General features: G+C 40.6%; 1 protein-coding gene across 1 annotated transcript in view; it reads right to left on the minus strand.

Annotated features, from left to right (window-relative positions):
- LOC117435611 (peroxidasin homolog) overlaps window positions 1-17,738 on the minus strand; it is a 125,681-nt gene extending 107,943 nt beyond the window's left edge. The window contains exon 1 of the mRNA XM_059016748.1: window positions 17,488-17,738. Within this exon, the coding sequence (XP_058872731.1) occupies window positions 17,488-17,654 (167 nt within the window). The 5' untranslated portion in view covers window positions 17,655-17,738. The remainder of the gene's footprint in view (window positions 1-17,487) is intronic.
- Window positions 17,739-18,004: the final 266 nt, after the last annotated feature.

Genomic DNA, 18,004 nt, shown 5'->3' on the forward strand with positions numbered 1-18,004 from the left:
ATGTGTTTTATGCAACAAAAAATATGGCTAAACAGAACAAACAGAAACGTTCCTTGCCGAAGTGAAACCTTCACGCAGGCGAGGCTGTTTGTTATTTCGTCGGCATATGAACGGCTGTCATGCATTTTGTCTCGCACAACCCAGGTAAAAGCGCGTCGACCCTGAGGTGGGTCGCTGGGACCTGGGTACGACCCAGGTACGTGATTTCACACTACATGGGATTGTGACCTGGGTAGCCAGAACCGGGTAGGCGTGCTAGTGTGAAAGGGGCTTAAGGTTTGCATGGGATGGGGTTAAATCTGTCCCTGCCAGCAATCACAGGTGTGGCCATTCCCCAATTAGGTAAGAGAGTGCTAATTGCAAATTCCCAGCCTGACAGCAGTGTTTGGATACAGTATGGGTTTGTTTGAATCTTTATTTTGGCCCTCGTGCCAGTTTGTTTTTTCCTGTGTTTGTTTTTGTGTTTAATAAATGTGTGCTTTAGCGTTTGAACTGCAGCTTCGGTTTCTGGGTCTCTTTCCTGCCAGTAACAGCCTGGGCCGTGATGCTACCCTGTCACAGGGATCTAATTACGTTTCTCCAAAGTCAGGTAAGAAACAGTCAATTCATGTAGATGTAAAGTATAACCTCCCTTAACAGCCACTTCACAAGTCATCCAGCCACATTTCCCCCTATTTGCTTTCACTGACTTCAATGTAAATAGATCTTCAAAAATAAAGCCAGAATTATTTGCAGTCCCAAACCAATAAAACCTGTTAATTAATACCAATACCTCACTAGTACCGCCGGAATACAGTATGAAGTCCCAATTGTCATTTTAAATTAAACTTATTTGCAAAGTAACAAACCGATACAACCGATATCCAAACATGTAATCCCAACATGGTCAAAACTCGGTCAACATTTTTTTCTTTGCATACATTAAAATAAATCTTAATACAGTACTACTAATAGTAGCTCACCTAATTATTGCCACTGATTATCATTAAAAATAAAAGTTCAAATACTTTTATGTTGCTTTCCTTCACTACTGTGCTGCAGCAAATCCTCTTGTGAACTATAGTAGTATAAAAAAAAAAACCTGTAAAACACTGAATGAAAGCAATGTTGTACAGCATGGTTAAAAACAGCATTTATTCTCTATGTAAGCATACTAGAACTCTTCCTTCTGAAACTGTACCTGGACTAATGTTTAAAATATTGTGTTTTTCCTTTAGCTTAACTGTCTTCTTTAGGTTTAAAAAAATATATCCATCTTTACTGATGAAAGCATGAGATTAATTAAAGGTTCTTGTTTACATTTAAAGCATTTTGATACAGTATACGTCAATCAAATGAATACTGTAGTCTTAAACTGTCCAGGATTATTTGGTACAGTATAATAAACTGGTTAATATACAGTGTACCAAGATGTCGTGGTAGTATGTAATTTGATGAATGTTGAATTACTGTTTACCATACTTGTTGTTGTACTATGTGTTACATATCAATTTGAATAAAAACAAACATATATTGTATCAAAATTGATTAATTATTACAGAGAACAAATATTACTAATTATAAAAATCCAACAGGGGCAGTGTTTGGAAAGCATGAAGCACACCTGCATCGGTATCCCCAGATTCTGACTCGCTTGCCAAATCTAAAGCAGCACTTTGTGATCCTGATTATGTTAATCCCTACTGTCCCAAATATCACTTGTCATTTTTAAAATATATGTATATATTTTTAAAATTACACTGAAATAGCACGGTGTTTCTATGACAAGAGGCTTCAAGAAACAGACCTCATGGGAACGCATGAAAAAACTATTTTTGCACCTCTCAGCCACCGTACACGACCGTGATTTTAACTGTAAAAAAGCGCTGCCTCTCGTGCCACTTCACTTGCTAGCTACCGTTATCACTTCGGGGAAAACAACTACCTATAAATTATTCTGAGCAGTCAGTACTGTAATGACTACTGCAGAATGTAGGGTCTAGTTGCTGCATTTTGCTCTCAGGGTTCTCAGGGAGATATTACTAGTGCCTTTTTTATTAAATTAGAATAAATCAAAATAATTATTGAATCTATTTTGAAATGTTATAGTTCAGCTTGTGTTGAAAAGAAAAACTACTAAAAAAGCCTACATTTTTTTTTTTTTTTTTTTTTTTTTTTACAATGTTCCTAGTTTGTTTCTATTACATTGTGCCAATTTGTACCCTTTTTTCTGAAAGCACTTTGATTAAAACCGTTTAGAAAGGTGTTTTTTGTCATATTTTTCATGCATTTCTAGCTTCATCATTGCTGTCAATGTATCAAGCACTTATAAAAAACAAACTAACTAACAAATTACATATTTTTTAAAACCGAAAAATTCGAAATCAGGAAAAAATAAATCCAAAATTCAAAATAATAAAACAGATTTCATAGGGCCCTACATTTTAGAAACTATCACGCAAATTCTGGAAAGTTGGTAAATCAGGGCAAAGCAAAAACGTGTTGCGATATGTATTTCTAACTTTGTAATTTACGGCAGACATAGACAGCATAGATGAATGTACAGCAATGTTTGTTCATATATCCAGTATGAGCGCTGATTAAGGTAAAGACGTTGAGGAGTTGCTGGGAGTCCCGCAGGTGGCCGTATTTGAGAAACACTGGCTTTACAGCATGTATTTATCATGTCTGATGTGCAATCACCCAGTACTGTACACAAATATTCCTGTATTTTTTATGCTGTACAAAAAGTGTGTTGGCGTAAGTGAAGAGAGATTGTTAAAATAAATATAAATAATAATGTTAATAGGAAATTAAGAAACTAGGTTAAAAGAAAATAAGAAACTATAGTTTGGCAAGGTTTTTACTGATTAACAAAGCAGCTTAGGAAGGTAAAAAAAGAAGGTTTTATTGGAAAAGTGTAATCAGTTTTCTAAAATCTTTAATGGGGGGCGGGGGGGGGGGGGGCGGTTGAGGCACGCAGCTGCTGCTTGAAAGGGGCTCAGTCCTATACTACCGTTTGAAAAACTGGCACATACCAGATTCATGTCGGGTTTAAGTGCAGACATTGTGAACAAAAATCAGACATTAGAAATAGAACTGCAGTAAAAAAAAAAAAAATCAGGCAACACTAAATACTGCCAAAGTAACATGGTATTTATCCTACATGTTCACAGGCATATCTACAGTACAGCTTTTGATACAATCCAGCCTTGTATTTGCAAGCTAGTAGCTATTACATGGCTCTATGTTTTGAGCTGGTGTGATAACTTAGAGCTGCTCTTTAAATTACTGATACAGTTTATTAAAAGCGCACATGCAATTTGTGTTTTGTTTCACACGAGAACTATCGGAGTGGTCTTTTTGACCCATCACGGATTTTAAATGCATTTTTCTCCACTGATTTGGCAGCTTGGTGCCTGTGCTTTTTTTATTTTTCCCAAATACATGTATTAAACATCTCAAAGCATCAGTAGACCCAGGGTTGCAGAAACTTATGAAGATATAATATGTTATACCTAGAACTACCGGAGCTGTCATTCTGACTGTCATAGTAAAAACAGTGGGTTTAGCTTAGTGCACATGAGATCGATCACATGATCGAGCTGCTGAACTTGACAGCTTCGTGCTTATTTTGAATAGCTACAACATGAGACTTTTTCAGATGTGATTTATCAAAAGTAAAATACTTATTTTATAGTTAAAATGAATAGACCAACGCAATGTAGGACTGCACAGCAAGTCTTTCAGGAGTTATCGGAAGCTGAATCTGGACACGAAAATGTGCCACTGTGATGAAACATACTCTGATCACAATGAGGTTAGTGATAGTGAGAACAAAGTTGCAGAAATTTTGGGACTGAGACAAACACAAACACAGCTGCATACTGAAGTAAGATTTTTGTTACCATCAACTTGTGGACACAAAAGGGGAAGGGGACGAAGTCATGGACCATCCCGCGATCAGTTGGGAGCCCAAGCACCAGAAAGTAATCCAGGGGCTGCTCATGATGGGACTGTGTGGGACATTATAACTCCTGGTGTGGAAGCTGCAAGAAAAATGGCTCAACAGAACGTGTTGAAGGAAGCTTCAGGACCAACCCCATACGCAAAACGCAGTATCAGTGAAGAGAGAGTATTCAGTGCCTTCCGACTCTTGATAGATGAGCCTGTGCTTCACCACATACACCGATGCACTGAAGCTGAAGCCCACCGACAACTGCAGGATGTCTCCTGGTAAATCTCTTTTGGAGGAATTGGATGCATTCATCTCACTTCTGTATGCTCGTGGTGCATTTGGAGCTAATGGAATGCTTGCGGTCCAGCAAGTGGGGGCCAGCATTTTTAAATAAACCATGGGATAAAACAGATTCTCTGAAATCATGCAGTTTCTGCGATTTGACTTGAAGACAATCAGAAGCCAGGATCTTCATAACGACAATTTTTTTTTTTTTTTTTTAAGTCGTTGCCAATTTTTATTATTTTCTCCCCAATTTGGAAATGGACAATTATTTTTAGGCTCAGCTCACTGCTACCACCCCTGCGCTGACTCGGGAGGGCGAAGACGAACACACACTGTCCTCTGAAGCATGTGCCGTCAGCCAACCGATTTTTTTCACACTGCGGACTCACCATGCAGCCACCCAAGAGCTACAGCGTCGGAGGACAAGGCAGCTCTCAGGCAGCTTGCAGGCAAGCCCACAGGCGCCCGGCCAGACTACAGGGTTCGCTTGTGCGCGGTGAGCCGAGGACACCCTGGCTGACCTAACCCCCCCTCCCCCCCCGGGCGGCGCTCGGCCAATTGAGTGCCGCCCCCTGGGAGCTCACGTCCTCTGTCGGCTGTGGAAAAGCCTGGACTCGAACTCGCGACATCCAGACTATAGAGTGCATCCTGCACTCCACGTGGAGCGCCTTTACTGGATGCGCCACTCGGGAGCCCCTCATAATGAAAATTTGCCTTGGCAGCGGAGGTATGGAACCAGTTTATTGACAACAGCATTCTCTGCTATAAACTAGGAGAGGACATCACAGTTGACAAGCAACTTTTTCCCCACTAAAACAAGGTGTCGGTGGATGAGAGGATATGGCCAACAAACCAGATAAATTTGGCATCAAGTTTTGGCTTGCAGTAGATGTGTCAAAATATATTGCAAATGGATTCCCCTACCTGTGCAAGGATGAGAATCGTCCAGCTGGCCAACAGCTAGGTGAAAATGTGGTTATTCGCCTAATGCCACCTTACATTGGTAAAGGCAGGAACATTACTACTGACAACTTGTTCACGTCACTAATGTACTTCACTTTTTTAATGTAGTCCTGTTGTGCATGATTATATTGAAAAACAAAAAGGAAGTTACAGAATAATAGTGCAGCAAACCAGCTATTGCAAGACTGGAGGCGGAAATTATTGTTGAATAGCCAACAGAGTCGAACTCAGCCACAAAACAAAAGAATGGTAAACATGATTTCCATTACACGAGAGTAGATGTTAAAACTTCATGCTGATTTGAACTCGGCTCTCGCCAAGATAAGCACCAACTAAGACGTAGCTTTACAGTAAACTAATGTGATCCATATGCGTCTCCATCCATTTACGTTTCCTTCCATATGATGATGTAGATATCCTTCTGTCTGGTGTTAATGGCTGAAGTGTAATGCTGGCTCCAGGGATCAGCTTATTTTGCCTCCCAGGCGCATCAGCACACACAACGGCTGCGATGCTGGCTCCGGGGATCAACCAAAGTGCGGCCTCCCCAGCGCATCAGCATGACAACCGTCTGGATTGAGCTAAGTAGGGTACATCTCTGGGGTTTTCAAGTGGGCACCTTCCATCCTCAGTGTTTCGTCGACTAGCCCACGACACCTCAAGAGGGCTCGACGGTGATTCTGGCGTCCCAGCATGACCCCCCTCCGTCCCCCACTCAACTCAGCCCAGCTTACTTACCTGTCCCCAGCCAGAATCTTTCCGTCTCAACCACAGCCAGTTGCTGCTCCTCTCTGCTGCTTCAGATAAGTTCTTCACTGTGCGACGCAACTCTTGGCCACTGAATCCGACGTCTCTGAGAAACCGGGTTGTAGAGTGTGCCACAAATCCTCGACAACCCACCTCCACTGGGTAAACCCGAACTCTCCATCCTCGCTGTTCCGCTTCAGTGGCTAGTTGAGCATACCGCAGTTTCTTCCTCTCATACGCCTCATCTACAGCATCCTCCCATGGCACTGTTAACTCTACCAGGTGAATAAGGCGTGCTGATCCAGACCACAAGACAATATCTGGTCGAAGGTTAGTGGTGGCAATCTCAGGTGGAAAAATAAGCCGTTGACCAACATCTGCCAGCATATTCCAGTCTCTAGCAGCTTCCAGTTGTCCTGGGCGAGGATTGGTTTTAACACCTTTTCTTGGTGGTTGCTCTCCTGGGCGGAGGAATGTTGTCTTTTGTGTGTAATGTTTTGATGGAACAGGTGGCAACTTATTGGTCATGTTACGCTTGTCTTCCAATGCTAAGGCCAAACATCGCAGCACCTGGTCATGGCGCCAAGTAAACCGTCCTTGGCTAAGAGCCACCTTACATCCTGTCAAAATGTGCCTTAATGTTGCAGGTGATGAACACAAAGGACATGAGGGATCCTCTCCTACCCAGAGGTTTAGGTTCTGTGGTGATGGGAGAACATCATATGTTGACCTGATGAGGAAACTGATCCTGCTCTGTTCCATTGACCATAGGTCTTGCCAGCCAATCTTGCGTTGTTCCACACTCTCCCATCTCATCCATTCTCCCTGTTTGGCCTGGGAAATGGCCTTTATACACCTCATCCTCTCCTCCTGCTTTTGCACCTCGTTGACTACCAGCTTCCTCCTTTGAGCTGGGGCCGCCTTGTGCCATGTAGGAGGAGTTGAACTGAAACCAAGACCCCCTCTTCCATGCTGAACTTGCCCCATGATATCACCAATTCGAAGGGCAGCCTTTGCATCTTCCACAGCTTTCTTTGCCGCCCACTTTCTTCCAGTTTTCAACACAGGTGCTGCCTCCCTTACGCATTTATCGCGTGACTCTACTAATGTCATTTCCAGTCTGACCTTGGCGCACTTAAACTCCTCGGTTAGAGCAGAGACTGGTAGCTGCAGTATTCCTTTACCATAAAGTCCCACTCTGCTGAGGCAGCGTGGAACTCCCAACCATTTCCTGATGTATGAACTGATTAAAGCTTCCAGCTTCTCTACTGTTGTCAAAGAAACCTCGTACACAGTCAGTGGCCACAGCAACCTCGGCAGTAGACCAAACTGAAAGCACCAGAGTTTTAGTTTACCTGGTAGAGCGCAGCTGTCTATGCTCTTCAACCCTTCCACTGCTTGTTGTCTAACTTCTCCCACACGAACTGTGTCCTTTAGATCCCCGTCGTACCATCTCCCAAGACTCTTCACTGGCTTCTCAGACACTGTTGGTATTGCCTCACCATTAATGAAGAATGTTTTATCTACTACTTTGCCTTTAATTATAGAGATGCTCCTTGATTTAGTGGGCTTGAATTGCATTCGTGCCCATTCAATGTTATTGGTTAATTTGCCCAATAATCGATTAGTGCAGGCTACTGTTGTAGTCATGGTTGTCATGTCATCCATGTATGCTCGAATTGGTGGTAGTCGCATTCCAGAAGCCAAGCGCTCTCCTCCTACTACCCATTTTGATGCCCTAATGATTACTTCCATTGCCATGGTAAAAGCCAGTGGAGAAATGGTGCATCCTGCCATTATTCCAACCTCTAGGCATTGCCATGTAGTGCTGAATTCTGAAGTTGAAAAACTGAATTGCAAATCTCCAAAATAGGCTTTCACTAAATTTGTTATTGTCATCGGTACACTGAAAAAATCAAATGCTGCCCAAAGTAGTTCATGTGGCACTGAACCATATGCATTAGCCAAATCCAGGAATGTCACATGGAGCTCCTTCCTCTCCTTTTTAGCTGATTGAATTTGTTGCCAGATCACATTGATGTGTTCTAAGCAACCTGGGAAACCTGGAATGCCCGCTTTTTGTATTGAAGTGTCAATGAAGCAGTTCTTTAATAGGTAAGCTGACAATCTCTGAGCAATAATGCTGAAGAAAATCTTGCCTTCTACGTTTAATAGGGAAATGGGACGAAACTGACTGATGCTTGTAGAATCTTTTTCTTTAGGTATAAAGACTCCACCTGCTCGGCGCCATACAGAAAACACTTGTATAAAATAAGAGTCAAATAAACAAATCTCAGGCACTATTCTCTACTGCTTCAGAGTGTTGTAAGCTCCTGCTGCATCCCAAAAGTTACCTCTGAGCTGCTAAAACCACCCCATTTTATAGCCCAGCATTGGCATACATGTACAACATTTTAAACAATGCAGCCAATCATAACTCCCCTTCCAACACCACTCCCAAGTTCTGTGTCCCTGGTCGTGCTGCAACAGGTGTCCCTCACTGGTATCAAGCAGGCAGAAATGTTGTCACAAACATAATCCTGGAGGAAAATGAACAATAATATCAAACGCAAAGTTTTTCGCAACCCTCTTCTTCATGCTCATTTGCGCTCCTAATATCACAGGCAAGATGGGGGAACGTCTGATTATACCAGTGCAGCAATAGCCTGTTCTTTAGGATAAGCAGCACAAGAAATATCTTGATAAAGAATACAAAGAAATTACGGGAAAACAGAAGTGAGGAAAACAGACTTAAAGGTAAGCACTATGTTTGGTATGTTAAAATAAACACACTGTTTTGACTACAGGTTTTCATTGAATGTCAGGATGTAGCTTCTAGAAAGTGCATGCATGAGATACCGCCCCATTATTAAAACAAAACAAATCATCTAATTATATCCAGTAGCATATGCAGGTAAGTGGTATTCATCAGGATGCATCGAAATTATTGCATTTGGTAGTCTTATCTATACTCCTAATTTTGTTTAGCACAGAACAGTTTCATAGTGTATATGACATAACTTAAAAAAGACCGCTCCGGCTGTTCTAGGTATATATGTACGTCCGGTAGTTCTAGTGTTAATAGCCACAACTGCAGATATTTCCGAAAAAAATAGGAAATTAAAATAATAACTACGTAAGCATAATGAAAACTCTTAACAATAAAATTACTTCTTAAGCGATTAGTGCCCGTCAATGATGGCTCTACCATGCGATAGTTGACCGCATCCCAAGCCAAAGGCGAGGGCGCTAACGAAAGCCAAGGTCAACTATGACATGGTAGAGCCATCATCGAGAGGGCACTATCGCTATTAGAAAACTATTTTTACTATTTTTTATTATTTTTACAACCTAGATTTACCTTGAACTTGTACTGATTCGTCAGGTACAGAGTAAAGACATTCTAAGAAAATAGCCCCAAACATTTTTTAAATAAAAAACAAGGATGGCATACATATAAAGATTAAAACAATTAGTTTTTATTTAGTAAATCGATTTTTATTTTGTATTAACTTGTTAGAGTTTTAATTTAGCCCTATTTATAATCTGGACATTGCCTGAGGAATGAACGGAGCAATTACTGAACAGTCCCTGTACGACGCAGTCAGACTGCTTGTTATTGGTGTGTCATTTGAGCTGACAGGGAGTGGATTGGCTGGTGCGGTGGTGACAGGAACAGGATTCACTGCTTGATTGGTTGGTTTTGAGTCTTGTTTGGAGGATCCAGCCCAGGATAGTATTGTAGACCAATTGTGTTTTTGATGAACATTTGCTGTCCAATAGCTGTGAATTGAACTTTCATTACGGTGTCCTGTTACAGCTGTTGCTCTCACACAGTGATTTGTGTACTTTTGGTGAGACTGGCTTTTTCACTGAAGGTAGCCATTAAATTGCCAAAGGTGTTTTTTTAGTGGTTTGTAGGTATGTATGAATGTAATTTTAAAAAAGCTGGTATATTTTAAATGCAATTCACAGTTGGTGTTGAGACATTCCAGCGGGCATCTACCATCTATTAGAGCTCACTAGAGCTGGAAGCTGATTGGCTGACGGTACCAAGTCATTTTCTAATAGTAATTATTAAGTATGTTATAAAGGTTCCTTACATTCCATATTGTACAGATACAGTTTCTGCCCTAATCAGACATGTCAACCCCTAAGTGTTCACACCAGTGAGACCCCTGCTGAAAAACCTTGGATTGATCAAAAACTTTAACCTAGACCACTCAGTTTTAATTTGGGCAGGGGGATGGTGGGGGGTGCTGGAGACAGATCAAGATTTTTGCACATGGCTGACAGCTACACCACTGACCTAGACTTAAAGAGCTATGCAAAAAAACACAACTGTCATGAAAAGAAAATGCAAACTGCTTTTGCTCTTTGTGGAGACGAAATAAAATAAATAACAAAAGAAAGAGTCTGGGTACACCACACACTAAAATAAAATGCCATTTAATAGTGAATGTTTATATGTGATCTGGGTTTAACATGTAAATTATTCAAAAAGAATGCATCTACACATTTCTTTGTAAATACTGAGAATTAGTTTAATACAATATAATTTTATTGATTTCACCGTGTAACACTTTTTTTTTTTTTTTGGTTCCTGGGTAGTAAGTGTTATTTCCTAATTGTTTATGCCTCAAAAGTATAGAAAATGGCTATTATTCCCCACAAACTTTGCTTTTGTGACCAGGACAGTGATATTTTGAAATTTACCTATTTTCCAGAACATTCCAGATAGATTCAGTACTGAGTAAACTTGGAGTAACTTCTAGAACTTTCTAGAACTTTCCAGTAATATAAATAGTAGTATAAATACAAGGCATATTTCGGCATGCCTGTCAGGGATCAAGACAAACCCTGGGCACCTCATTTCACCTGCGAGCACTGCAAAAAAACTCTGGAAGGTAAGATGGACAATTGTTGCTCGGAATTTTATGTTATAAAATTTGTTAATTTTTAAAATTGTAAAAGTTTTTAATTTTAAAATGTTATTGAAAAAATATATCATATATGAAAAATGTTGCGAGAATCTCTTACACATTAGTCATGGGTGAAATAAATGTATTTTTGTAGGATGGTACAGAGGGGAAAAGAGAGACATGAAGTTCGCTATCCCAAGAATTTAGCGGGAACCCACTGACCACTCAAGCAACTGCTACTTCTGCATGGTGGACCCTTCCAAACATCGGACTGGCAAGAATGCACCTGCTATCACGTATCCGGACCTTCCTTCATCCATCGCCCCGGTGCCACACTGCCATGAGCTCCCCGTACCCACTCCTCCGGAGAGAGAGCAGCCGTCTTTAGAAGAGAGCAGCAAGTCAGAGAGCGAGGAAGACGTTGTAGATCCAGATGACAATTTCAGAGGTGGAGCTGAGGAGAGAAACCCATACTACCCCAACCAAAAAGACCTCAACGACTTGATTAGAGATCTTGGTCTCACCAAGCCCAATGCTGAGCTTTTGACGTCTAGGCTAAAGCAGTGGAACTTGTTGGATGAAAGTGTGCAAGTCGCAGATCAGAGAAAGGTCACCAACCTTTTTCCAGCTGCTTTTTTTTTTTTTTTTTTTTTTTTAAATTTAGTCGTCGCCAATTATTTTTACCCCGGTTTTCACCCCAATTTATCATGCACAATTATTATCTGTATCCCCGGCTCACCGCTCGCAACCCCCCCGCCAACTCAGGAAACGGAGGCTGAAACACGCGTCCTCCGAAACGTGCTCCTTCCAAGCCGTCATTTTTCGCACTGCAGATCCACAGCAATGCTACCAGACCTATAGTGCCGGAGGACAACACAGATCTGGCGGCTCCGCTGCAGAGCCACAGGCGCCCTATCGGCCACAGGGGTCGCTGATGCGCGGTGAGCCGTGGATTCCCCTGCCGACCTAAGCCCTCCCTACCCGGGCAGCGCTCAGCCAATTGTGCGCCGCCCCCTAGGAACTCTCGGTCACGGTCAGCTGTGACATAGCCTGGATTCGAACCTGCGATCTCCAGGCTATAGGGCACATCCTGCGAGGAGCGCCTTTACTGGATGCGCCACTCGGGAGCCCCTTTTTCCAGCTTCTTCACCCGTCAAGATGGGCTCTGCTTCTGCCACAATGTGACCAGTCTGTTCGAGGCAATTGGAATCGCCTGTAACCAGAATGAGTGGTGCCTTGTAATGGAATTTTTGTAACTTCGCACTTGCTTAGTTTGCTCAATAGCAAACAAATAGGTTAAGATAACAAAGCTTGCTCAATAGCTCGCAAATAGGTTTTAAGATGACAATGTAGGTTGTAACGTTAAGTTGAAGTTGAAGCCTGTCCAAGTCAATAGGACTAGCAGGACATGTAATTAGGAAAATAATGATTTTGTGTGTAACAAATATAAAAAAAGTATAATTTGTTTTAAACTAAACTGGCTGTTCCTTGGAACTCACGGGGGGGCAACAACCAATCAGAGACTTATTAACCTCTCAATTCAGACGAACCAATGAGAATCTAAAGTAAACAAACTTTGCGGGTAACAAGGAGCAACCAGTTTAATCTAATTTTAGCTGTCATGTCTAGCGTGTACTTGTCTTATGACTGTTCTATGATTCTCCGAAATGGAGATAATTTCTTGTTCTATAGCCTGACTGTGACCCTATATGGTCTCCACTTCCTTTAAGTTTTATAACCAATCCTTATATGGTTACACTGCTTAGTTTCCTTCTTCTGTATGATGTTCCAGAAAACTATATAAGCTGCATTTAAAATTAGCTCGTGGTGCGATTCTGCCTATTGCTAACAGAGTCTGTGTTACTCTGTTGAACGCTCCAGTTTGCAAACTTATTAAAGGTAAACTTTTGTTTGACTCAGTTCGTCTCTTGGCACATTCTTTTCGGGTCTAAAAGGAGATATTGAAATTTCCACTACAGCCTCTTCATTGACAGCTCATCCAGGAGCCTCAAAGCCGTGCTGCTCCATAATGGTAACAAGTACCCGTCTCATCCCCTGGCTCACTCGGTGCACCTCAAAGAGGATTACAACAGCATCAAGACCTTGCTGGACGCCTTGAATTATGATGAGTACAGCTGGGAGGTCATAGGAGACTTCAAAATGGTGGCATTCCTGATGGGTCTCCAAGGCGGTTTTACCAAGTTTCCCTGCTATCTTTGCCTTTGGGACTGCAGGGACACCAAGGCGCACTACCACAGACGGGACTGGCCACAGCGGACCGAGTTCTCTGTGGGGAGGAACAACGTCAAGTGGGAGCCACTGGTGGACCCCCGGAAGGTGCTGATGCCACCACTGCACATCAAATTGGGCCTTATGAAACAATTTGTCAGAGCTCTAGATAAGGAGTCGGCAGCCTTCAAGTACCTTCAAGACTTCTTCCCTAAGCTGTCTGAGGCAAAGGTCAAAGCCGGTGTCTTCGTCGGACCATAGATAAAGAAGATCCTGGAGTGCAATGAATTCCCCAAGAAGCTCACTAGTAAGGAGAAAGCAGCTTGGAACAGCTTTGTCTCAGTGGTTCGGGGCTTCCTGGGCAATCACAAGGCCGAAAAAACTATGTGGAGCTGGTTGAGACTCTGGTGAAGAACTACAGCACAATGGGCTGTAGGATGTCCCTCAAAGTCCTTGATGCTCATCTTGATAAATTCAAGGAGAACATGGGAGCGTACTCGGAGGAGCAAGGCGAGCGCTTCCACCGGAATATACTGGACTTTGAACGCTGCTACCAAGGACAGTATAACGAAAACATGATGGGAGACTACATTTGGGGGCTGATTCGTGAAAGTGATTTACAGTATAATCGTAAATCTCGAAAAACTACTCACTTCTAAATCTTTTGTAGTCATTTTTGTATTACTTTAGTATAAATACATGTTAATTTGGATTCATATGTTGTTTTTTTTCTGACTATGTGAACGAAAAGACACACATTCGCCCGCTTTCTCATTGGAAATAGGTAAATTTCAAAATATCACTGTCCTGGTCACAAAAGCAAAGTTTGTGGGGAATAATAGCCATTTTCTATACTTTTGAGGCATAAGCAATTTGGAAATAACACTTACTACCCAGGAACAAAAATTGTGTTACATAGTGTTTTCAGTTTTATTAAAATCTTCTCAGTGTGTGAATGTGATTAATATTATTGGTCAACATTAATAAAACAAAGAAGCGTCATTTTACAGAAAAACGAAACCAGTTTATGGTGCCCCCAGTCACTGACTAAAATTAAGGTGAAATAAAGAGAGATAGACATACCATCCATTTCCAATTGTTCTGCTATTTCTTACCATATAGTGTCTTTATAACCACTGACACTGGCATCATAAATAATTAAATTCTCATTGATGTCCTTTTGTTACTTCTGTGGTAATTTCTGTGTGAACAAGACAGTGACAGTCTCTCCTTCGACTCTGTCCAAGTAATGACATGTTGTGTACAGAAACAGTGAAGGCTCGTCACTCAGACAAACCGTCAGTTTGAGACAACAAGGCAATTCTATCTTTGGAGTAAGGGGGGAGTTTGCATAGCAGCTACTGGAATATAGAATGGTAATGCACACCTCTTCATGGTGACCCCTCCCCCCAAATGAAACAATACGCTTGGACAGCTGTATTGGATTTACCGCTGTATCACGTATAAAGGGTTTCACAGCCTCACAAACAATAACAAACTTAATATGCACAAACGTGAGAATCCATTGCACGGCCGTGAGACTCTCAAAATTGTGAAAAACCGTGAGTTTCACAGATAAACCTTGAGACTTGGCACCCATGCCTAATATAAGCTTCTATCACTGGATGTTTACTATAATGGAAATAATTAATGCATATTTTTCTATTATAGAATAAATCACATAAAACTAAAAAAAAAAAGTTTAACAGTAGCAGGACAGTCAGAAAATATAACAACATGATTTAGAATTACTATATGACTCCATGATCACTGGGACAGTTTAGAACATAAGAAAGTTTACAAACGAGAGGAGGCCATTCAGCCCATCTTGCTCGTTTGGTTGTTAGTAGCTTATTGATCCCAGAATCTCATCAAGCAGCTTCATGAAGGATCCCAGGGTGTCAACTTCAACAACATTACTGGGAAGTTGGTTCCAGACCCTCTCAATTCTCTGTGTAAAAAAGTGCCTCCTATTTTCTGTTCTGAATGCCCCTTTATGTAATCTCCATTTGTGACCCCTGGTCCTTGTTTCTTTTTTCAGGTCAAAGAAGTCCCCTGGGTTGACATTGTCTATACCTTTTAGGATTTTGAATGTTTGAATCAGATCGCCGCGTAGTCTTCTTTGTTCAAGACTGAATAGATTCAATTCTTTTAGCCTGTCTGCATACGACATGCCTTTTAAACCTGGGATAATTCTGGTTGCTCTTCTTTGCACTTTTTCTAGAGCAGCAATATCCTTTTTGTAACAAGGTGACTAAAACTGAACACAATATTCTAGGTGAGGTCTTACTAATGCATTGTAAAGTTTTAACATTACTTCCCTTGATTTAAATTCAACACTTCTCACAATACATCCGAGCATCTTGTTGGCCTTTTTTATAGCTATATTGTGTAGATGAAGACATTTCTGACATAAACATAAACTCCAACATAAACTCCTAGGTCTTTTTCATAGTTCCCTTCTTCAATTTCAGTATCTCCCATATGATATTTATAATGCACATTTTTATTGCCTGCATGCAATACTTTACACTTTTCTCTATTAAATTTCATTTGCCATGTGTCTGCCCAGTTCTGAATGCTGTCTAGATCATTTTGAATGACCTTTGCTGCTGCTGTTTGGAACAATTCAGCCTTTTTAACTTGTACCCAAGTACATTCTGGTAAGTGTCATCCCGCTTCTTTAAAAAAAATAAATAAAAAAAAATAAAGAAATAAAGATACAAGCGACAGGTACAGTACCTGAGACAGGTAAAACACCCTAAAATGCATTGCGATGTGAGTTGAAAAGCCTGAACTGTCCCAAATGTCCTAGTAAACATGAAGTCATATGGTAACCCTCATTAATTCTTGCTTTCACCCATGATGCTTTATTCTACACAAAAACTGTATTCTTTTTATTTGTATACCTTGGTAAAGCTGGTGACATTTTGATTTACTTTGACAGTATAATAAAATGCTATAAATGTGAATAACCTCCCCCATCACCCCACCCTTTATTCCCAAGTAACTTACATAACTTAATAGCTAAATTGTGTAGTTAGCTTTCCAGTGTTTTACTTTATGGGCTGGGTTTTCTTATTGTAAGCGTGAGAAATACAACACATTGGTTTGGGCTAAGCACTTCATTACATATGTAGGAATGAAATGTGTTTTCTCCTTGTTGCCTGGCCATAAAACACACTGAAGTTCAGGTTAGGTAAAGGGAACATTATGTGTAAATAGTTTTCAGGCACATACATGACTATTAATACATTTGTTATATTTAGTGTAGAGTTTCCATTAGAATCCAAAACACTAAGTAGTTAAGAAGCCAAACATTTCAGCTTATTAGTGTTTTGGAGGTAGACAAACAACAACAAAATAATATGTTACATACACTGCCATTTCACACATTAATTTACAAGGTCCTTGACTCTGAAGCAAGCAATAAGTTCCAAATAAATACAAGAAAAGGATCAGAAAAGGATCCCTTAATTGCAAAAACCTTAACTGGAGTGAAAATGCATAACAGCTGTCCAAGCAATCACTTCTCAAGGTGCAATGCATCAGTAACAGGGTCAATCCCATAGGTTCTCCTGGATGCATAATTCCAAAAGGTCAACTAAAACAACTTTCTTTATAATGTTTCTGTTTCTGTAGCCCTTGGGCATTTCATTGTTCTTTATTTTGGAACACTATACATATAGCATTGACGTTTTCTGCCACTTTGAATGATTTCACTTTCCTAAGTTAACACAGTGCAGTCACCAACTTCAATAATTAAAACCAGTCTTGGGCAAGTAGATAGGCATAACTGACCCAAGAGACAAATACCAATCTACAAAGATCATAGACAAAGCTAAAAACTAAAATAATCACTTAAAACTGACACAGACAACTTACTTCCAAATGACCGTTTAGCAATGCATTATGATATAACTAAGAAAATACAAAGGATTTGTTGTAAAGTACGAACACATTAGAAATAACAGTGTTCGCGAAATAAATGCCAATATGTCAATGTGCAAATGTTCGCCAACAACTAACCTTGCATACATGTACTGAATAGAATTATATGACTACTTTTATATACGTGTTAAAGTGGTACATACACCGCAATAATAAAACATAAATTAAAATATTTATAAACCGCAATTACCAGCTGTTACAGCAAAAAAAAAAAAACAACAGAAATTCTCTTTCGGAACAAAAACAAATAATCAATGAAAAAACGCAATAGTACTATAGGGCGTAACAGTTGAAAAGTTAACTTTTTGCTCAGTAGTTTTTTTTTTTTTTTATGCAAACTGTTCAGTTTTCGTTTTTTATGTAAACAAGGAATTCGTAAGTAGCCATATGGATTGAAACTTAAAACTCTAAACTCTGTGAAGTAAATGAAACATAAACATATTAAACACTTACAATATAGCAGTCGGTGGTGGCACTTTGGGGATGTTGTCCAACATCAAGTGCATACATCGAATGGTGGTTCTAAAACAGAGACATCGAGTGGGGCAAGAAGCAGAATAGGTGAAAAATAAAGACAGAGGCAGAACAATGCACAAGAAGTAAAGTAGTTTTGATTTCATTTTGTTGTCTTGTTCAGCGCTCTGGCAGCGCCTGGAGCTGCACTGGAAAAAGTGCAGCCTCTCGACAGCTTTATGTTAAAAACTGCCTGCCACCCAATCAGACAGCAGGATCACATTACATTGCAAGTGCTACACTACAATGCAACAACATGATATAATGATGCTGCAATTGCAAAGCTTGTAGATGTTTAAAGTTAGCGTGAGGTGAATTGTCTCACCGTGGAACCCAGCACAGACTGACACTACGCATTCCATTCTCATTGTTGGGGTTCTCCTGGGCCGTGTGAAAGCCTTTTTCACACTATAGAATAATGAACATGATGTCTCTACTAGCAGCTGTCTCATATGGA

The sequence above is a fragment of the Acipenser ruthenus genome, chromosome 3, assembly GCF_902713425.1.
Source record: "Acipenser ruthenus chromosome 3, fAciRut3.2 maternal haplotype, whole genome shotgun sequence".
Lineage (NCBI taxonomy): Eukaryota > Metazoa > Chordata > Actinopteri > Acipenseriformes > Acipenseridae > Acipenser > Acipenser ruthenus.